This window comes from Acipenser ruthenus, chromosome 43 (genome assembly GCF_902713425.1).
Source record: "Acipenser ruthenus chromosome 43, fAciRut3.2 maternal haplotype, whole genome shotgun sequence".
NCBI classification, from domain to species: domain Eukaryota; kingdom Metazoa; phylum Chordata; class Actinopteri; order Acipenseriformes; family Acipenseridae; genus Acipenser; species Acipenser ruthenus.
The window spans coordinates 8,522,254-8,545,724 of NC_081231.1; the positions used below are offsets into that span (position 1 = coordinate 8,522,254).

General features: G+C 41.2%; 1 protein-coding gene across 3 annotated transcripts in view; it reads left to right on the forward strand.

Moving 5' to 3' along the window:
* LOC131709359 (butyrophilin subfamily 1 member A1-like) overlaps positions 1–23,471 on the forward strand; it is a 90,779-nt gene that overhangs the window by 20,759 nt on the left and 46,549 nt on the right. For 2 of the 3 annotated variants that reach the window (XM_059011830.1, XM_059011828.1), the window contains exons 4-10: positions 23–304; positions 2,339–2,446; positions 2,550–2,576; positions 4,209–4,235; positions 7,341–7,367; positions 7,510–7,536; positions 8,345–8,932. In XM_059011830.1, coding sequence (XP_058867813.1) covers positions 23–304; positions 2,339–2,446; positions 2,550–2,576; positions 4,209–4,235; positions 7,341–7,367; positions 7,510–7,536; positions 8,345–8,932 — 1,086 coding nt within the window. The remainder of the gene's footprint in view (positions 1–22; positions 305–2,338; positions 2,447–2,549; positions 2,577–4,208; positions 4,236–7,340; positions 7,368–7,509; positions 7,537–8,344; positions 8,933–23,471) is intronic. The other variant, XM_059011829.1, reaches the window with a different exon arrangement.

Below are 23,471 nucleotides of genomic sequence, written 5' to 3' on the forward strand. Positions count from 1 at the left end.
CACTGTCTCTATTCCCTGACAGCTCTGGGGACCCAGCCCTCAATCTCTATAGACTCTACACAAGGAGAGCAGACCCGGCTGGTGTGCAGATCAGAGGGGTGGAGCTCTGAACCTGAAGTGATCTGGAGAGACAAGGATGGAAACAATGTGACATCACTGTCCAGCCCAACAGTGCAGAGTGACAGTCAGGGGTTCCTCAGTGTCAGCAGCTACATCAAAATCAAACAGCAGTCCAATGTGTTCTCTTGTCTGGTTAGAAGTAAAACACCCAAACCAGACTGGGAATCCAAACTCCACATATCCAGTGAGTATCACATGTTTGTGGATTGAGCCTGACTCACACTGACCATAGATTACAGTCACCATGATGGGGCATCAACATCTGAATCAAACACATGAACTAGTGGACCATTCAATATCTGAATCAAACACATGAACTAGTGGACCAGTCAATATCTGAATCAAACACATGAACTAGTGGACCAGTCAATATCTGAATCAAACACATGAACTAGTGGACCAGTCAATATCTGAATCAAACACATGAACTAGTGGACCAGTCAATATCTGAATCAAACACATGAACTAGTGGACCAGTCAATATCTGAATCAAACACATGAACTAGTGGGCCAGTCAATATCTGAATCAAACACATGAACTAGTGGACCAGTCAATATCTGAATCAAACACATGAACTAGTGGACCAGTCAATATCTGAATCAAACACATGAACTAGTGGGCCAGTCAATATCTGAATCAAACACATGAACTATTCGGCCAGTCAACATCTGAATCAAACACATGAAATAGTGGACCAGTCAATATCTGAATCAAACACATGAACTAGTGGGCCAGTCAATATCTGAATCAAACACATGAACTATTGGGCCAGTCAACATCTGAATCAAACACATGAAATAGTGGACCAGTCAATATCTGAATCAAACACATGAACTAGTGGGCCAGTCAATATCTGAATCAAACACATGAACTAGTGGACCAGTCAATATCTGAATCAAACATATGAACTATTGGACCAGTCAATATCTGAATGAATGAAGGGGTGTGTCTCAGTGTTGGGAGGGGTGTGTGGAATGCTCACTATGAGGGGGTGTGGCTCAGTGTTGGGAGGGGTGTGTGGAATGCTCACTATGAGGGGGTGTGTCTCAGTGTTGGGAGGGGTGTGTGGAATGCTCACTATGAGGGGGTGTGGCTCAGTGTTGGGAGGGGTGTGTGGAATGCTCACTATGAGGGGGTGTGGCTCAGTGTTGGGAGGGGTGTGTGGAATGCTCACTATGAGGGGTGTGGTCAGTTTTGGGAGGGGTGTGTGGAATGCTCACTATGAGGGGTGTGGTCAGTGTTGGGAGGGGTGTGTGGAATGCTCACTATGAGGGGTGTGGTCAGTGTTGGGAGGGGTGTGTGGAATGCTCACTATGAGGGGTGTGGCTCAGTTTTGGGAGGGGTGTGTGGAATGCTCACTATGAGGGGTATGGTCAGTGTTGGGAGGGGTGTGTGGAATGCCCACTATGAGGGGTGTGGTCAGTGTTGGGAGGGGTGTGTGGAATGCTCACTGAGGAGGTGTGGCTCAGTGTTCGGAGGGGTGAGTGGAATGCTCACTATGAGGGGTGTGGTCAGTGTTGGGAGGGGTGTGTGGAATGCTCACTATGAGGGGTGTGGTCAGTGTTGGGAGGGGTGTGTGGAATGCTCACTATGAGGGGTGTGGTCAGTGTTGGCAGGGGTGTGTGGAATGCTCACTATGAAGGGTGTGGCTCAGTGTTGGGAGGGGTGTGTGGAATGCTCACTATGAGGGGTGTGGTCAGTGTTGGGAGGGGTGTGTGGAATGCTCACTATGAGGGGTGTGGTCAGTGTTGGGAGGGGTGTGTGGAATGCCCACTATGAGGGGTGTGGTCAGTGTTGGGAGGGGTGTGTGGAATGCTCACTGAGGAGGTGTGGCTCAGTGTTGGGAGGGGTGAGTGGAATGCTCACTATGAGGGGTGTGGTCAGTGTTGGGAGGGGTGTGTGGAATGCTCACTATGAGGGGTGTGGTCAGTGTTGGGAGGGGTGTGTGGAATGCTCACTATGAGGGGTGTGGTCAGTGTTGGGAGGGGTGTGTGGAATGCTCACTATGAGGGGTGTGGTCAGTGTTGGCAGGGGTGTGTGGAATGCTCACTATGAGGGGTGTGGCTCAGTGTTGGGAGGGGTGTGTGGAATGCTCACTATGAGGGGTGTGGTCAGCGTTTGCAGGGGTGTGTGGAATGCTCACTATGAGGGGGTGTGGTTCAGTGTTGGGAGGGGTGTGTGTGTTCCAGTGTGTTGAGCTGCTGTGTTGTTTTCCAGGTGATTTTTTCCCAGGAGTCTGTGGATGGATGGTGGCTTTCTTCTTGACTTTAGCTCTCAGTATTGGAGCCATTCCTCTGCTGGTGATCCAATGGAGAAGAATGGATGGTATGAACTTTATCATTATCATGAGGCATTTCATACAGCTCTGTGCATTTTAAACATGTCAAACAGGTTTACAATAATATGGACTGTTCTGTTTTTCTTCTAGCCATGGAGAGAAAGCTTGAGCCTATGGGTAAGTAAAGCACTTAATGAAGCGATGCTGAAAACCCATTCCAGGTTTCTGCAGCAGTATCTTAAACTACCACACCCATAAATAAAGACATCCCTGGACCGGAAATCCAGCTCATTAGAAATGATTATAAATAATAATAAATATAATTGTTTTTATACATTGCAATTGTTATTTTATTGTTTCCAGGACCCTCTTGTAAATGAGACCTGATTAAATAAATTAATAAATTAAATCTCATGGTTAAATAAATTAATCTATTAAAATTTAAATTTAAAAAAAGTTGGGGTGGGGGTTTGCACAGAAAGGTTTAGGAATATAAATATTTCCTTTAGAGGGATGTTGAAAATTGTAACAATTTTAGTTTGTATGTTTCATATACTTCACAGATAGCAGATTCATTTTCACATGGACATCCTGTTCATTTAACTGGTTGTGTTTTTCATACTGCAATTTAATCTGTACTGGAGCTGAAATAACCACACACTGTTCTGTCTGATTCATTTTAATCTGTACTGGAGCTGAAATAACCACACACTGTTCTGTCTGATTCATTTTAATCTGTACTGGAGCTGAAATAACCACACACTGTTCTGTCTGATTCATTTTAATCTGTACTGGAGCTGAAATAACCACACACTGTTCTGTCTGATTCATTTTAATCTGTACTGGAGCTGAAATAACCACACACTGTTCTGTCTGATTCATTTTAATCTGTACTGGAGCTGAAATAACCACACACTGTTCTGTCTGATTCATTTTAATCTGTACTGGAGCTGAAATAACCACACACTGTTCTGTCTGATTCATTTTAATCTGTACTGGAGCTGAAATAACCACACACTGTTCTGTCTGATTCATTTTAATCTGTTCTGGAGCTGAAATAACCACACACTGTTCTGTCTGATTCATTTTAATCTGTACTGGAGCTGAAATAACCACACACTGTTCTGTCTGATTCATTTTAATCTGTACTGGAGCTGAAATAACCACACACTGTTCTGTCTGATTCATTTTAATCTGTACTGGAGCTGAAATAACCACACACTGTTCTGTCTGATTCATTTTAATCTGTACTGGAGCTGAAATAACCACACACTGTTCTGTCTGATTCATTTTAATCTGTACTGGAGCTGAAATAACCACACACTGTTCTGTCTGATTCATTTTAATCTGCACTGGAGCTGAAATAACCACACACTGTTCTGTCTGATTCATTTTAATCTGTACTGGAGCTGAAATAACCACACACTGTTCTGTCTGATTCATTTTAATCTGTACTGGAGCTGAAATAACCACACACTGTTCTGTCTGATTCATTTTAATCTGTACTGGAGCTGAAATAACCACACACTGTTCTGTCTGATTCATTTTAATCTGTACTGGAGCTGAAATAACCACACACTGTTCTGTCTGATTCATTTTAATCTATACTGGAGCTGAAATAACCACACACTGTTCTGTCTGATTCATTTTAATCTGCACTGGAGCTGAAATAACCACACACTGTTCTGTCTGATTCATTTGAATCTGCACTGGAGCTGAAATAACCACACACTGTTCTGTCTGATTCATTTGAATCTGTACTGGAGCTGAAATAACCACACACTGTTCTGTCTGATTCATTTCTTTTAGCTGCTCAGCGCCTTCGTGAGGAACTTGGTAAGAACTGTTTTCATAACTTTATTTGTAGAATTACTCTAAATGTTTATATCTATCTATCTATCTATCTATCTACTCATGCTGTCTGTCTGTCGCTGTGTCTGTCGGGAGTGCTTGCAGTGCGTGTGCAGAGTGCGGAGTTCAGAGTGAGTGAGGGGTTCTCCTCTGCGTGTGCAGAGTGTGGTGCTCAGAGTGAGTGAGGGGTTCTCCTCTGCGTGTGCAGAGTGCGGAGCTCAGAGTGAGTGAGGGGTTCTCCTCTTTGTGTGCAGAGTGCGGAGCTCAGTGTGAGTGAGGGATTCTCCTCTGCGTGTGCAGAGTGCGGAGCTCAGAGTAAGTGAGGGGTTCTCCTCTGCGTGTGCAGAGTGCGGAGCTCAGAGTGAGTGAGGGGTTCTCCTCTGCGTGTGCAGAGTGCGGAGCTCAGAGTGAGTGAGGGGTTCTCCTCTGCGTGTGCAGAGTGTGGAGCTCAGAGTGAGTGAGGGGTTCTCCTCTGCGTGTGCAGAGTGCGGAGCTCAGAGTGAGTGAGGGGTTCTCTGCGTGTGCAGAGTGCGGAGCTCAGAGTGAGTGAGGGGTTCTCCTCTGCGTGTGTAGAGTGCGGAGCTCAGAGTGAGTGAGGGGTTCTCCTCTGCGTGTGTAGAGTGCGGAGCTCAGAGTGAGTGAGGGGTTCTCCTCTGCAGAGTGCGGAGCTCAGAGTGAGTGAGGGGTTCTCCTCTGCGTGTGCAGAGTGCGGAGCTCAGAGTGAGTGAGGGGTTCTCCTCTGTGTGTGCAGAGTCGGAGCTCAGAGTGAGTGAGGGGTTCTCCTCTGCGTGTGCAGAGTGCGGAGCTCAGAGTGAGTGAGGGGTTCTCCTCTGCGTGTCCAGAGTGTGGAGCTCAGAGTGAGTGAGGGGTTCTCCTCTGCAGAGTGCGGAGCTCAGAGTGAGTGAGGGGTTCTCCTCTGCGTGTGCAGAGTGCGGAGCTCAGAGTGAGTGAGGGGTTCTCCTCTGTGTGTGCAGAGTCGGAGCTCAGAGTGAGTGAGGGGTTCTCCTCTGCGTGTGCAGAGTGCGGAGCTCAGAGTGAGTGAGGGGTTCTCCTCTGCGTGTCCAGAGTGTGGAGCTCAGAGTGAGTGAGGGGTTCTCCTCTGCGTGTGTAGAGTGCGGAGCTCAGAGTGAGTGAGGGGTTCTCCTCTGCGTGTGTAGAGTGCGGAGCTCAGAGTGAGTGAGGGGTTCTCCTCTGCTTTTTTTTTCTTTTTCACTTTTCATCCTTTTGTTTCTTATGTCATAGTTTTGTAAAAAGAAACACATTAATAGTTGGGTCTTTTATAAATTAACGGCCGTGATGGACAAAGTCGGGGGGGGGGGAGGGGGTCGGGGGGGGGGGGTCCCAGTCCATAGGGGATCAAGGATTTTGAAGCTCCGTTAAAGGGAAAAGAGGGATTCAAGTTTTTGAGCACTGCCCTGATTTAAAATTGTTCTTAAATTCTGCACAGCAAATTAGACGCAATGCAGCTGTATTGGGCATGGAGCAAAGAGAAAGAGATCAATTAAAACATGTAATAAGCAAAGTTCGTGCCTCTCTAAACAGGAATGATGTATAAGTCTACACAAGCATCTTTTCTTTTGTACGTTTTTACTATTGTTTGTACTTTCCAGTGCAGCTCTTTTTTCAACCCAACAATGCAGATTCTTAATATAGGAACTTTAAATATAAGTGGAGGTAGAGATTGTGCAAAGAGAGCAGCTCAGTGTGAATATATAAACCATAAGAAAGTTAATGTTGCCATGCTCCAAGAGACCCATACAGATGATAATAATAAATCTGAGAGGATTGGGAAGGGGAGGTTATCTGTAGAGGGTACAAATTTAGTATTTGTTAATATTTATGCACCAAACGATGGGAGAGAGAGGGTGCTGTTTTTTCAGACTCTCAATGGAGTTATCGCCCAGAGTCAGACTGAAGAAGTGGTTTTATTAACTGGTGATTTTAATTGTACAGTTGACGACAAGCTAGACAGAATAGCCCAGAGCCTCACCCCAGGTCAGTTAAGGAGCTGGTTAGTGTTTTAACAGCGCATGATAAGGAGGATGTGTGGAGGGTAATGAATCCTGATGTTAAGCACTGTGGAGTAGTGGTTAGGGCTCTGGACTCTTGACCAGAGGGTCATGGGTTCAATCCCCAGTGGGGGACACTGCTGTTGTACCCTTGAGCAAGGTACTTTACCTAGATTGCTCCAGTAAAAACCCAACTGTATAAATGGGTAATTGTATGTAAAAATAATGTGATATCTGTATAATGTGAAATAATGTATAACGTGATATCTTGTAACAATTGTAAGTCGCCCTGGATAAGGGCGTCTGCTAAGAAATAAATAATAATAACTATACCTGGGCTAAGGGGAACCATGGGAATATATGTTTAGCTCGACAAGATACATTTGATGTGTTTAAGCATCATTTAAATTATTTTTCTAAATGTACTATTCATCCCACAGGTCTATCTGATCATAGTTTGGTCAGTTTGAATATGATTATCCCTACTGAATGTGTTTATTCTTCCTATTGGCATGTTATACTAAACTTTTAAAAGACTTCTTTTATGAACGATGAAAGGCAGAAAGGGGCTTTTTTTATCAATAAGGCAATGGTGGGATGTGAGTAAAGTTCAGACCCGACTGTTTTGTCAACAGTACACTATGAATGCTACAAAGAGCACTAGCGAGGTGATGAGAGAGCTGGAGGAGGATATCACTGAACTCCATAGGGCTCTGACAGAGGAGTTCATTTCTCTGGAGAGATGTGTGCTGGCTATCGGGGAGGTGGGGGGCTGTCAGAACAAGCCAAGCTGACAGAGGAGTTCATTTCTCTGGAGAGATGTGTGCTGGCTATCGGGGAGGTGGGGGGCTGTCAGAACAAGCCAAGCTGACAGAGGAGTTCATTTCTCTGGAGAGATGTGTGCTGGCTATCGGGGAGGTGGGGGGCTGTCAGAACAAGCCAAGCTGACAGAGGAGTTCATTTCTGTGTTTTCTGTCACCCCTGGCAACCCTACTGTATTTACATGCAGCTCTTCACAATAGTGCGCAATAGATTTTACACCTCAGTGTGCAGAAAGTAATCCAGCTCTCTTCTTTCACAGAGTCTGTGAGCCGCACCCTTAAATCAGGTATGTAGAGTGTGTGGAAATCCACAGCCTGACTCACCCCAGCACAGCCCTGCTGGTTAGTGTGTGCTGCACATCTTCTGAACTGTAGAAAGTACAGGAGGAGTGATTGTAAAATAATGCTCTCTTTATTTCTGTGTTCTAGAATGGAAGTGGATCCTCAGCTCAGCAGGTATGTGTCTCTTCAATGGATTCCTTTCACAGTGGAGGGTAAAAGAGCAGCGAGGAGCCCCGTCTCACTCACTGTGTTTACATCTATAATAAAAAGTGACTTCATGTTAGCAGATTCATGTAAACCCTGCATGCTAAAGGTGCTGGTGACCATGGCATTGACCTCATATGAATGCCACACTGAGTCATGTGATTTCTACTGCATAGAGACCCAACACTTTGAGTAAACTGTCTTCATTTCTGGTAAACAGCTGTATTCTTTGAGTTTCTTTGCTGGAGTCCAGTAAAAATAACCCTTTCACTGCCACTTTGCTTTAACCTCTGGACATATAATTGATACAGAAAACACACTATAAATACTCAATTTATTATTATTATTATTATTTTATTATTATTATTGGCACGGTGGTTAGCGTTGCTGCCTCACAGCTCCAGGGTCCTGGGTTCGAGTCCGGCCTCAGGGGTCTGTCTGTGTAGAGTTTGCATGTTCTCCCTGTGTTTGCGTGGGTTTTCTCTGGGTACTCTAGTTTCCTCCCATAGTCCAAAGACATGCTGGCTAAGTGGATTGGCCTCTCTAAATTGCCCCTTAGTTGCTCTGCGATGGACTGGCGTCCCGTCCAGGGTGTAGAGTGTCACCTTGCGCCCCTGTGTCTGTCGGGTTAGGCTCTGGCTCACCGCAGCCCTCTATAGGATTAAGTGGTTATAGATAATGGATGGATTATTATTATTATTATTATTATTATTATTATTATTATTATTATTATTATTATTATTATTATTATTATTATTGTCTCCTCTCTTCTTCACAGTTGACAGTTTGACTCTGGACCTTGATACAGCACACCCCCGGCTCACACTGCCTGTGGATGGGAAACAAGTGAGAGGGAAAAGGCAGGATTATAACAGTTCTCAGAGATTTGATTACAGGCGCTGTGTGCTGGGCAAGGAGGGCTTCACCTCAGGGAGACACTACTGGGAGCTGGGGGTGGGAAAGAATACATTCTGGAGATTAGGAGTCAGCAGAGAGTCTCCCCCGAGGAAGGAGGAGTTCAGCATGACCCCCCAGCAGGGTTACTGGACTGTGGGGTGGGATGGAGATGAAGATAAAGATGAGTTCATTGCTCTCACTGACCCCCAGACCCCCCTCCCCCTGAGCCTGAAGCCCCAGAAGCTGGGGGTGTATCTGGATTATGAGGAAGGACGGCTCTCCTTTTACAATGTGGAGACCAGATCTCACATCTACACTTTCACTGACATGGAGTTCAATCCCAATGAGAAACTCTATCCATTCTTCTGGACTTGGGACGAGAAAACAGACCTTGCACTGGTGTCCCCGGGGAAGATGAATGACAGCTCTTTCTTTCTTCTAGTCTGGAAATGGATTCTTGCTGCATCAGGTACTGGTTCACTTTACTACTTGTTTGCTAGAGGCTGATATGCTTGTTGATTTATTATTTATTTCTATAACTCCTATCTGGTTTGAAGTGTTACAGAACACCCTTTAGTGTTTTCAACAAACACACAGCTAACCATTGCTTTTCATAATAATAACAACATGGGACATGCAGGTTTTATTATTTTATAGTATTGATAAGTTCATGTTATAATAAAAAGTCTGCAGTTGTTACAATAACAGCAGTGTATAAGTTTAAATTATTACAGAACACGCTTTAGTGTTTATAACAAACACACTCTTTCCATTGCTGTCTCCTGTGCTAAACGCATTGCTGAGATATCTTTACAACATTATATCAATTGTTTTGATATTTTTATTCACATAAATTAACTGAGAAATGAAGGCGATGTCAAAACAGTGTGAGGATTGTGTCACACCTCCATGTGTACCTGCCTGACTCTTCACACAGTGTGAGGATTGTGTCACACCTCCATGTGTACCTGCCTGACTCTTCACAGTGTGAGGATTGTGTCACACCTCCATGTGTACCTGCCTGACTCTTCACACAGTGTGTGGATTGTGTCACACCTCCAGCTGTGTACCTGCCTGACTCTTCACACAGTGTAAGGATTGTGTCACACCTCCAGCTGTGTACCTGCCTGACTCTTCACGCAGTGTGAGGATTGTGTCACACCTCCATGTGTACCTGCCTGACTCTTCACACAGTGTGAGGATTGTGTCACACCTCCATGTGTACCTGCCTGACTCTTCACACAGTGTGAGGATTGTGTCACACCTCCATGTGTACCTGCCTGACTCTTCACAGTGTGAGGATTGTGTCACACCTCCATGTGTACCTGCCTGACTCTTCACACAGTGTGAGGATTGTGTCACACCTCCATGTGTACCTGCCTGACTCTTCACACAGTGTGAGGATTGTGTCACACCTCCATGTGTACCTGCCTGACTCTTCACACAGTGTGAGGATTGTGTCACACCTCCATGTGTACCTGCCTGACTCTTCACACAGTGTGAGGATTGTGTCACACCTCCATGTGTACCTGCCTGACTCTTCACACAGTGTGAGGATTGTGTCACACCTCCATGTGTACCTGCCTGACTCTTCACACAGTGTGAGGATTGTGTGACACCTCCATGTGTACCTGCCTGACTCTTCACAGTGTGAGGATTGTGTCACACCTCCATGTGTACCTGCCTGACTCTTCACGCAGTGTGAGGATTGTGTCACACCTCCATGTGTACCTGCCTGACTCTTCACACAGTGTGAGGATTGTGTGACACCTCCATGTGTACCTGCCTGACTCTTCACACAGCGTGAGGATTGTGTCACACCTCCATGTGTACCTGCCTGACTCTTCACACAGTGTGAGGATTGTGTCACACCTCCATGTGTACCTGCCTGACTCTTCACACAGTGTGAGGATTGTGTCACACCTCCATGTGTACCTGCCTGACTCTTCACACAGCGTGAGGATTGTGTCACACCTCCATGTGTACCTGCCTGGCTCTTCACACAGCGTGAGGATTGTGTCACACCTCCATGTGTACCTGCCTGACTCTTCACACAGTGTGAGGATTGTGTCACACCTCCATGTGTACCTGCCTGACTCTTCACACATGTTCTGTTTTAAATAGGGATGTGCATGATGCTGATACAGTGTAGTGATATTCATTAGGATCGCAAATCATTCTACACACTATGAAGAGTCTCATAAATAACAACGATGAGATTTTAGTTGTGCAGCTATTTAGTTTTAAATGGAACATTCTGAAATGGTTCATAAAAATGTCATGGATGCTGATAGGCAGGGGTTCACATAACTGGAACGCAGCTACGCACACGCACCCAGAAAAACAAATACGGACTTCCATACCGTCAGTGCATTTCTAACAGGAAAGCATTTTTCATCCAGGCAGCGAGGGTGCGTATTATCTGGCTGTGACTCATACCTGCCTTTCTGTTGGTTTTCTATTGAGTCTTATGGTCTCTGAGATCTTTCAATGATCTCCGGGTAACTGAGCTTATTATCACTGATCATAACTAAATCCCAGTCCCCATATTTCACTTTAGGCTGGAGGGTTCCAATTCACTGAAAAGTCCCTCCCTGCTAGTGCTATCATTGGCTGCTTCAAGATTTAATATAACAAAATGGAGAGTGATAGGTGGAATCACTCCAGTTCATAACATCAATCGTTTCTTTAATGGACACTTGAAGCATCCAATGATAGCAGGGGTCTCGGTTTAGCTGTCCACTCAGAGAAGAGGGATGTAGTTCCGGGGAGTGGCATTGTGAAAGCTCACTGACGCTTCACTTCCCAGACTGAGCGCGGATGAGAGGAGGAGTCGATGCTTGAGAGCCGTTACATTTAAACATGAGTTTAAAAAATACATTTACTTCAGCATTTTACTTAAAATAACATTTTGTTCCCTCAGTTATATCCTTCTATAGATACTGTTGTGCTGTCAAGCTAACGTGTTTAACAGCACTAATACAGTGAAGAAGTGTTTTATTTTTTGCTTTTGAATCCCCAGGGCTGGAATGTGGTGGTAGGATATTGAAATAAACAGAGAATGTGAGAGGATTTGTTAAATTGTAATAACCAGCAATCCGGACTCCTAGTAGTTAAACATTCAGAAACTCTAGTTGTTGTCTCTGACACTGCCATTAACCCTTTAAGGACGTGATGGTGTAACACGATCATACTGAAGTGTAATTCTGGGCCCGTGAAGGGTTAACCACATTATAAATGCTTGGTCCTTAAAGGGTTAACCACATTATAAATGCTTGGTCCTTAAAGGGTTAACCACATTATAAATGCTTGGTCCTTAAAGGGTTAACCACATTATAAATGATTGGTCCTTAAAGGGTTAACCACATTATAAATGCTTGGTTCTTAAAGAGTTAAGCAGTGCTGCTTGTGAGCGTGGGCTTCCACATTTTAAAAACCAAATATCGATCCCGCCTGTCAGCCTCAGTCTGCCCTGATCCACATTCATGTGTGTAAGATGACACTGAAACCTTTGATCCTGAACCCAGCATCCTTGACAGGGGTGCAAATCACTTTGAAAATGATCAAACCCGCCCCAATCGACCCCCTCACAACTTCACACACGACACGACCCTTCTCTCCTCTGTGTGTGGAGGACTGACTAGTCCAGAGCCACCTATCATCATCTACGGTTGCTATCGAATAATAATAATAATAATAATAATAATAATGAAACATGTCTACTGGCTCCAGAATGTAATGTCGCTCTCGCTGTATGAGGTGCCCTGTGTTAGAATCAGCCCTGATCCTCGACATCCCAATTGTTTGACCTGTCGGAGGAGGAGGGGGAGCTCGACAGTGACTGTGATGAGGATCCCTAATGCTCGCGAGTACCAAACCATTCCTGCTGGTGCTGTGAGACCCTAATGATAAAAGTGATGTGAACCCTGCTTATAAACAACTCCATGATTCAGGACCCCAGTCACGTGAGTGGCTATCTGTACAGTCGCTGACCACTGAACTAAACTGATACAGACCTCATTGTATTAATTATATAGAAATATGAACTAAACTGATACAGACCTCATTGTATTAATTATATAGAAATATGAACTAAACTGATACAGACCTCATTGTATTAATTATATAGAAATATGAACTAAACTGATACAGACCTCATTGTAGTAATTATATAGAAATATGAACTAAACTGATACAGACCTCACTGTATTAATTATATAGTGTGGTAGGGTGTGGGAAGACACAAGACAGACAAAGTTCAAATATGAAAAGCCGGCACAGGTGCCCAGATTTATTAGGGTAAGCTTGGTTGGCAGGTGTTTTGTTATAGTTCGGGGCACTCTACCTACAATGGTATTGTGCCCCGTCTTCATACAACACACACAGGTGTGTAATCCAAAGGAACAATAAGTAAAAAAGGCAAAAAGAAAACAAAATACTTTAAGGAAAAAATACAAAATAAAGTGCGTGGATTTTTCCTGCGGATCATTGCTCCCTCTAGTGGTGGGAGCCCCGAGGAACAAGCACTGTTCTGTACCCTCTCATACACTGTGGGGCGGCTCAGTCCCACTAAACTCACTCACTAAAAACAGTATCTCAGTAAATAAACCTGTGTGGCTTGCTTGCACCCCGGGTCTGTAAGCCTCGCGCTGAAGTGCCACTCCGTCTCTTCGAGTCGCTGCTCCAGAGCCTCTGACTGTTCAGGATTCGGCCGTGAAGTCACGCTCCACTATGTTTCCTGTATGAGCCAGAGAGGATACAAAACAGCGCCTTTTTATTAATTCATTCACCCCGTGTAGTCCCACCCCCCAGCCAATGACAGAACGTCAGCCGATTTCCTCACAGCTGAGTCCTGTCAACAAAACATTGCCTGACAGCGTGGGAATATACGGAGAATACGAACCCCCTACAGGCTCCCGCATGCACCTGACGGCCAGTCCAAATCCCTCCCCTCTCACAGATAGAAATATGAACTAAACTGATACAGACCTCATTGTATTAATTATATAGAAATATGAACTAAACTGATACAGACCTCATTGTATTAATTATATAGAAATATGAACTAAACTGATACAGACCTCATTGTATTAATTATATAGAAATATGAACTAAACTGATACAGACCTCATTGTATTAATTATATAGAAATATGAACTAAACTGATACAGACCTCATGTATTAATTATATAGAAATATGAACTAAACTGATACAGACCTCATTGTATTAATTATATAGAAATATGAACTAAACTGATACAGACCTCATTGTATTAATTATATAGAAATATGAACTAAACTGATACAGACCTCATTGTATTAATTATATAGAAATATGAACTAAACTGATACAGACCTCATGTATTAATTATATAGAAATATGAACTAAACTGATACAGACCTCATGTATTAATTATATAGACATATGAACTAAACTGATACAGACCTCATTCTATTAATTATATAGAAATATGAACTAAACTGATACAGACCTCATTGTATTAATTATATAGAAATATGAACTAAACTGATACAGACCTCATTGTATTAATTATATAGAAATATGAACTAAACTGATACAGACCTCATTGTATTAATTATATAGAAATATGAACTAAACTGATACAGACCTCATTGTATTAATTATATAGAAATATGAACTAAACTGATACAGACCTCATTGTATTAATTATATAGAAATATGAACTAAACTGATACAGACCTCCTGTATTAATTATATAGAAATATGAACTAAACTGATACAGACCTCCTGTATTAATTATATAGAAATATGAACTAAACTGATACAGACGTCATTGTATTAATTATATAGAAATATGAACTAAACTGATACAGACCTCATTGTATTAATGATATAGAAATATGAACTAAACTGATACAGACCTCATTGTATTAATTATATAGAAATATGAACTAAACTGATACAGACCTCATTGTATTAATTATATAGAAATATGATCTAAACTGATACAGACCTCATTGTATTAATTATATAGAAATATGAACTAAACTGATACAGACCTCATGTATTAATTATATAGAAATATGAACTAAACTGATACAGACCTCATTGTATTAATTATATAGAAATATGAACTAAACTGATACAGACCTCATTGTATTAATTATATAGAAATATGAACTAAACTGATACACACCTCATTGTATTAATGATATAGAAATATGAACTAAACTGATACAGACCTCATTGTATTAATTATATAGAAATATGAACTAAACTGATACAGACCTCATTGTATTAATGATATAGAAATATGAACTAAACTGATACAGACCTCACTGTATTAATTATATAGAAATATGAACTAAACTGATACAGACCTCATTGTATTAATTATATAGAAATATGAACTAAACTGATACATACCTCATTGTATTAATTATATAGAAATATGAACTAAACTGATACAGACCTCATTGTATTAATTATATAGAAATATGAACTAAACTGATACAGACCTCATGTATTAATTATATAGAAATATGAACTAAACTGATACAGACCTCATTGTATTAATTATATAGAAATATGAACTAAACTGATACAGACCTCATTGTATTAATTATATAGAAATATGAACTAAACTGATACAGACCTCATGTATTAATTATATAGAAATATGAACTAAACTGATACAGACCTCATGTATTAATTATATAGACATATGAACTAAACTGATACAGACCTCATTGTATTAATTATATAGAAATATGAACTAAACTGATACAGACCTCATTGTATTAATTATATAGAAATATGAACTAAACTGATACAGACCTCATTGTATTAATTATATAGAAATATGAACTAAACTGATACAGACCTCATTGTATTAATTATATAGAAATATGAACTAAACTGATACAGACCTCATTGTATTAATTATATAGAAATATGAACTAAACTGATACAGACCTCATTGTATTAATTATATAGAAATATGAACTAAACTGATACAGACCTCCTGTATTAATTATATAGAAATATGAACTAAACTGATACAGACCTCCTGTATTAATTATATAGAAATATGAACTAAACTGATACAGACGTCATTGTATTAATTATATAGAAATATGAACTAAACTGATACAGACCTCATTGTATTAATGATATAGAAATATGAACTAAACTGATACAGACCTCATTGTATTAATTATATAGAAATATGAACTAAACTGATACAGACCTCATTGTATTAATTATATAGAAATATGATCTAAACTGATACAGACCTCATTGTATTAATTATATAGAAATATGAACTAAACTGATACAGACCTCATGTATTAATTATATAGAAATATGAACTAAACTGATACAGACCTCATTGTATTAATTATATAGAAATATGAACTAAACTGATACAGACCTCATTGTATTAATTATATAGAAATATGAACTAAACTGATACACACCTCATTGTATTAATGATATAGGAATATGAACTAAACTGATACAGACCTCACTGTATTAATTATATAGAAATATGAACTAAACTGATACAGACCTCATTGTATTAATTATATAGAAATATGAACTAAACTGATACAGACCTCATTGTATTAATGATATAGAAATATGAACTAAACTGATACAGACCTCACTGTATTAATTATATAGAAATATGAACTAAACTGATACAGACCTCATTGTATTAATTATATAGAAATATGAACTAAACTGATACATACCTCATTGTATTAATTATATAGAAATATGAACTAAACTGATACAGACCTCATTGTATTAATTATATAGAAATATGAACTAAACTGATACAGACCTCCTGTATTAATTATATAGAAATATGAACTAAACTGATACAGACCTCATTGTATTAATTATATAGAAATATGAACTAAACTGATACAGACCTCATTGTATTAATTATATAGAAATATGAACTAAACTGATACAGACCTCATTGTATTAATTATATAGAAATATGAACTAAACTGATACAGACCTCCTGTATTAATTATATAGAAATATGAATTAAACTGATACAGACCTCATTCTATTAATTATATAGAAATATGAACTAAACTGATACAGACCTCCTGTATTAATTATATAGAAATATGAACTAAACTGATACAGACCTCATTGTATTAATTATATAGAAATATGAACTAAACTGATACAGACCTCATTGTATTAATTATATAGAAATATGAACTAAACTGATACAGACCTCATTGTATTAATTATATAGAAATATGAACTAAACTGATACAGACCTCATTGTATTAATTATATAGAAATATGAACTAAACTGATACAGACCTCATTGTATTAATTATATAGAAATATGAACTAAACTGATACAGACCTCCTGTATTAATTATATAGAAATATGAACTAAACTGATACAGACCTCATTCTATTAATTATATAGAAATATGAACTAAACTGATACAGACCTCATTCTATTAATTATATAGAAATATGAACTAAACTGATACAGACCTCATTGTATTAAAGACCCTGTGTGGAGGCTGTGTGGTCCAGTGGTTAAAGAAAAGGGCTTGTAACCAGGAGGGCCCCGGTTCAAATCCCACCTCAGCCACTGACTCATTGTGTGACCCTGAGCAAGTCACTTAACCTCCTTGTGTCTTTTGGGTGAGACGTAATTGTAAGTGACTCTGCAGCTGATGCATAGTTCACACACCCTAGTCTCTGTAAGTCGCCTTGGATAAAGGCGTCTGCCAAATAAACAAATAATACTAGTAATTATATAGAAATATGTTTTCTTTAGTGGTCGATTGATATAGGATATGCTGATATTAACATTTAAGAACTTTAAACCAAAAGAACTCAAGTCACAAGAAACAAGGACCAGGGGTCACAAATGGAGATTAGATAAAGGGGCATTCAGAACAGAAAATAGGAGGCACTTTTTTACACAGAGAATTGTGAGAGTCTGGAACCAACTCCCCAGTAATGCTGTTGAAGCTGACACCCTGGGATCCTTCAAGAAGCTGCTTGATGAGATTCTGGGATCAATAAGCTACTAACAATCAAACGAGCAAGATGGGCTGAATGGCCTCCTCTCGTTTGTAAACTTTCTTATGTTCTTAACAGCGAGGAGCCCCGTCTCACTCACTGTGTTTACACCTATATTTACATTGTGCCCCATTTAAACCTCTGTGCACTCCCAGCTCAGCTAACGCCAGCCTTGTGTGCCTCCCAAAGGTAACACTGAAAAGGAGAGGAGAAAGTGTGTTTAGTTATAATGCCCCAGATTGTGAACTCACTGTGAAGTGAAGATCACATGTAGACACTGCAGGGCTCCATATGTTACACTTTGACATGCATCTAGAGAACTGCTGATCTGATTGTGATGAAACTTGGTACAGACATTCTTTATACACATTATTAAGAGTGTCCCAATCTGGAGCCTGTCTGCACCTCTCCTCTCATGAGTGTACCCCTCCCTCTATCCTTCTCTCCTCTCCTCTCCTCTCCTCCTCAGTGGGGATGCATATCCCAGTGTATACTCAAGGCTGGGCTTCTGATTGTCAGTGTTTTACCTGACTTTTCTACTCTGCTTTAAGAATTCATCTGATCCCTGTGAAGCAGTTTGTGTCTCTCAATCACAACTGAGAAACGTGTTCATAGTAAACTTGATTCATTCTGTGAAACAACTAAATGGGCTTTTCAATCAGCCAAGCCTTCATTTTCATTACAAGCAGGACGTGCAAACGAGATCGCGACATGTTAATAAGAGACTCCTCTTTATTAAAGCTAGAATGAACAATACAGTATTTTATGCTGGACTCACTTTATTACAATCGCTGTGCGTGACTGTATTGACATTAATAAAGATGAGTCGCTTCTGCTTTGCAATGAAAAAGTAAGACTTACGATTTAAAAGCCCATTTAGTAGCTCAGGATGAAAAAACAGAAATCCGAAGCCCTAATTATGTTTATGTGCAAATACCCCTCCCCCCTCTCCCCTCCCTTTCCTCTACCCCTCTCTCCTCTCCCTACCTCTCCCCCCTCTCTCTCCTCTCTATCCTCTCCCCCTCTCTGTCCTCTCCCTACTCTCCTCTCCCCTCTACCTCCCTCTCTCCTGTCCTCTCCCCTCTCTATCCTCTCCATCCCTCTGTCCCCTCTCTCCTCTCTAGCCTCTACCTCCCTCTTGCCTCTCTTCCACACATCTCTCCTCTCCTCCCTTCTTTCTCCTCCCTCTGCCACTGTCTCCTCTCCCTCCCTCCCTCTCCTCTCATCTCCACTCTCTCTCTGCTCCCATCTCTCTCCTCCCTCCCTCTCCACTCCCCTCTCTCTCCTCCCCCTCTCTCCTCCCCTCTCCTCTCCCCTCTCTCTCCTCTACCTCCCTCTCTTCTCTCTCTCCTCCCCCTCTCTCTCCTCTCCCCTCGCTCCCTCTCCCCTTTCTCTCCTCTCTCTCCTCCCTCTCTCTCCCCTCTTCTTCCCCTCTCTATCCTCTCCCATCCTCTCCTCTCCCTTCTCTATCCTCTACCTCCCTCTTGCCTCTCTTCCACATCTCTCTCTCCTCCCTTTTCTCTCCTCCCTCTGCCACCCTCTCCCTTCTCTCCCCCTCCCTCCCCTCTCTCCCCCTCCCTCCCCTCTCTCCTTTCTCTCTCCCCTCTCCCTCCCTCCCTCCCTCTCTTCTCAATTCAATTGAATTCAATTCAAAGGTGCTTTATTGGCATGACAGACATCAGCAGTATTGCCAAAGCAATTACATTACATATCACATGAACAATATATTTACAATAACAATAACAACACAAATAACAATGAGAATAATTATGATATTAATAATAATTCTAACAAATATAATAATAATAATAATAATAATAATAATAATAATAATAATAATAATAATAATAATAGAGACTCTTTTCTGGGCTGAGCTCTTGGGTTAGAAGGGCCTTGTACTGGAGGGAGTCTGGCTCACTTCTGTTTAGATGCATCCAGAATTGTAGTGCTCTTTTTTGCATGCTGGTGAGCAGTGGGTAGCAGCCTAATTCAGCCCTGCATGCATGGTTTGGTGTTTTCTGCTCTACCTGTAATATGCTTTTGCAGAATTCAGCATGCAGGGTTTCTACTGGATGTTTATCCCATTTTATATAATCTTGTTGACTGACTGGACTCCATACCTCACTTCCATGTAGCACAATGGGATGGATAACTCTTGCCAGATTCTGACAGGTAGATTTATTTTATAAAGCCTCCTTTTGATAGCATAAAAAGCTCTGCAGGCTTTTTCTTTTAGTGCATTCACTGCCAGGTTAAAGCTCCCTGACGCACTGATGGTCAGGCCTAGGTATGTATATTGTGTGGTGTGTTCTAGGGTGGTGTTGTGTAGAGTGAAGTGGGACCTACTTCTTTGAGATCTGCCCTTTTTAAGATAATAATTCTGGTCTTTTTCATGTTTCCTGTCAGGGCCCAGGTGTGACAGTACTGCTCTAGCAGTGACAGGCTCTGCTGTAGCCCCTGCTCTGTGGCGACAGCAGGACCAGGTCATCTGTGTAGAGCAGGAATTGAATTTGTTTGTCGTGTAGAGTGAGGCCAGGGGCTGCAGACTGATCCAACACCGCTGCTAATTCACTGATGTAAATATTGAACAGTGTTGGACTCAAACTGCAGCCCTGTCTCACTCCACGACCCTGTGTGAAGAATTCTGTTCTTTTCTTGCCAATTTTTATTCCGCACTTGTTTTCTGAGTACATTGACTTTATTCTGTCGTACATTTTACCCCCTACACCACGTTGTAGAATTTTATAATTTAAACCTTCATGCGAAATGGAATCAAATGCTTTTTTTTAAGACTATAAAACGAGAGAAAATGTTTCCTTTATTTTTTTGTTGTACATGTTTGTTGATTAGGGTGTGGAGGGTGTAAATATGGTCATTGGTAATTTGGTAGAAATCCAATCTGACTCTTACTGAGGACACTGTGTTCGGTAAGGAAGGCCAGTATTCGGGTATTGATGATACTGCAGAATACCTTCCCCAGGTTGCTGCTCACACAGATGCCTCGGTAGTTGTTGGGGTTGAATTTGTCTTCACTTTTGTAAATTGGTGATATAAGCCCTTGGTTCCAGATGTCAGGGAAGCAGCCTTCCTGTTGTACCAGGTTGAATACTTTAAGCAGGGCCTCCTGCAGCTCAGGGCTGCTGTGTTTGAGCATCTCAGTACTGATGCTGTCGGGTCACAGGCTTTCCTGGGTTTGAGTCCCTGGAGCTTCTCTGCTAGCTCCTGCGGGGAGACTGGGAAGTCCAGTGGATTTTGGTTGTCTTTAATAGATAGTTCTAATGATTTAAGTTTTTCCTGAATTAAATTTTGCTCTGTTGTAAAACCCTCTTGTAGGGTTTCTTTGTAAAGATTTTCAAAATAGTTTTTCCAAATACACACCCACTCGATATATCGCGGGTGTCGGGGTCCAATACAAATCCGCTATATATCGAGGGCTGTGATATAGCGAGAGACCCACAGAAAAACAAACAGGCTGATAACAAATACTGTACAACCATTCCCTCGTTTTATCAGGGGCTCAGTGTGGGTGGGTGTGCCAGGTGGACGCTGGGCATCAGAGCACAGCCCCGGACGATCTCAGCGTTGATATTACTGGTGATGTGTGCGGGGGTGTCTGCTCTGTGGAAATGACAACTCTGGAGTGTGAACTCCTGCGTGGCTCTCTCTGACACCTTCCTCACTGCTTTGGCCACGTCTCCGCGCTGGCCCAGGGCATTGGTGCCGGTTTGCATGGTGATGTGTCGGGGGCTCCCCAGGTTGGTTCGGTTCAGTAGCTGCAGGGCTCTCTAACAGCCTTTTCACACGAGCACACCAGAGCCGAGCCGAGCCGAGCCCTCGCGGTACGGCTAGTTCCACACGGGTCATTTTGTCGAGCCGAACCGGAACCGTGAAACTCTGGCCTCGCGAGATATCTGGTACTGGCTCTGTGCTGAGCAAGGCTGGGGCGCGGTTAACTCGTACTGCCTGAAACTATAGAGTCTAGCAAAAGATTTCACAGGAATTGAGAAATATGGGACTAAACCGCAGCGCGAAACAGTGTTGTGAAAAAATAAAAATAATAAAACAGGATTAAAAATAAATAAAAGATCATAACAATAAAAGCGTCAGACCGCAAAAAAAAGTAAATCTGATGTCTTAATGGACGCAGTTCTTCGTCACAGACCTGCAGCGACCGGCGCCGATGTGTTGAATTTGGAGACTTGTCTTCTGGAAAGTGTTTCTCCTTTAAATTGTTTAACGCTGACAGGGATCATTTCAAACAGAGACAAATCAAACCTTACAGTGTGTGAACTGCAAGGTCTGCTGCTGCTTCATTAATTGAGTTCCATGTATTTATCAGCAACGCTTTATATTGCGTGACATAAATTAATATTAAATAGATATGCAATAGATATTAAATGAATGTTAAATTAATATTTAATAAATGTGCACTAGCTGGTTTCTTGCTAAATGTTAATCAAATGTCGATTGAAAATGTAATGGCACGTCACGGCCATTTATATCACGTTTTGTTACCGTTGAAAATATGTAATAATTTCCCCTTATTGAAAATACAATTAATCTGACTGAAATGTCAATGGAAAGTAACAAGGAATAATTGAACGTAAATTCAATATGCAATTTAACATTCATTTAATATCAGTTTAATATTAATTTACGCCACGCAATATGAAGCATTATCATGTTTTCTAATGAATAAAGTGATCAGTAATCGCGCAGTTTATTTTGTGGTTACTTTATAAACCAGTCCTTAACAGAAAATAAAGAAATAAAGAAATAAGCTCTGTATATTGGAAATGTGCAAAGTATCTGAAAATCACATTCAATTCGGTCATTTTAAAAAATCCCATCTATTAACATTGCATGTATAAAAACAAGCTGTACAGAAAAATCTCTTTAATGTTTCGTTTAGATTTTGTTTTTAATAGGCCTGCTTTAAATCTATTTTTCTGACGTGTTTCCTGACATTTTTAAATACTATCTGTAACTTTTTAAAGTTATTATTAGTCGTAGTTAATCTAACTTTAATAATATGAAATGAAATTATTCGGTTTGTATTTGCAGTCAGCAGCATGTGAAACACAAACCCATATTTGTGTATTCGTGTGAAATCTTTTGGTACTTTATCGTTTGGGACAGTCCGACCTCGGGATCCATTCTCAAAACAAATCCACAGCACTCCTCTGTGCGCGCGTGTCCGTGGAATCTGACGTCACGTTCCACAGGCAGCTTCTTCTTTGAGCAGCAGTGTGAACACACCCGCGCTGGGGGGGCTCGGCTCGGCTCGGCTCGGCTCAGGTGTGCTAGTCTGAAAAGGCTAAGATGTTTGGGCTCCAGATCTTGTTCACTCGCCGGTCACGGAAGAGCCTCCGTCAGGGTTTTCTCTCACACTTTCAGTTTGTGTTGTTCTTCTCCCCTCTTCAGGATCGCGTATCTCGCGGCTCATTGCGTTCACTGCGGTTTCCATGACAACAGAACACCGCTACAGTTCGAAATTCGAAAAACTGCTACAATTCCAACTGCGATTCCAAACTGCAGCTTGAGTTCAGCCTGTCGATTTAAGAGACTTTACTGTACGAGGCGATCTCGGGGTTTAGTTAATATTTATATCTAGAAAATATTATTATTTCAAGATTCATTTTAATTGAGGTAAGAGGCTCACCTTCTGCCTTTGTCACCTTTCTTTCTTTCTTTCTTTCTTTCTTTCTTTCTTTCTTTCTTTCTTTCTTTCTTTCTTTCTTTCTCTCTTTCTTTCCTTCTTTCTTTCGTTCCTCTTTTCTCTTATATTATTTTACAATAATAATACTGCTCTAATCTAATCTGTTTGAGACGTCATTTTAAGGTTAGGCCAGTTTTTTTTTTTTTAACCCTTTTTGTGTAAATAATAATAATAATAATAATAATAATAATAATAATAATAATAATAATAATAATAATGTCTCCTCTCTGCTCCACA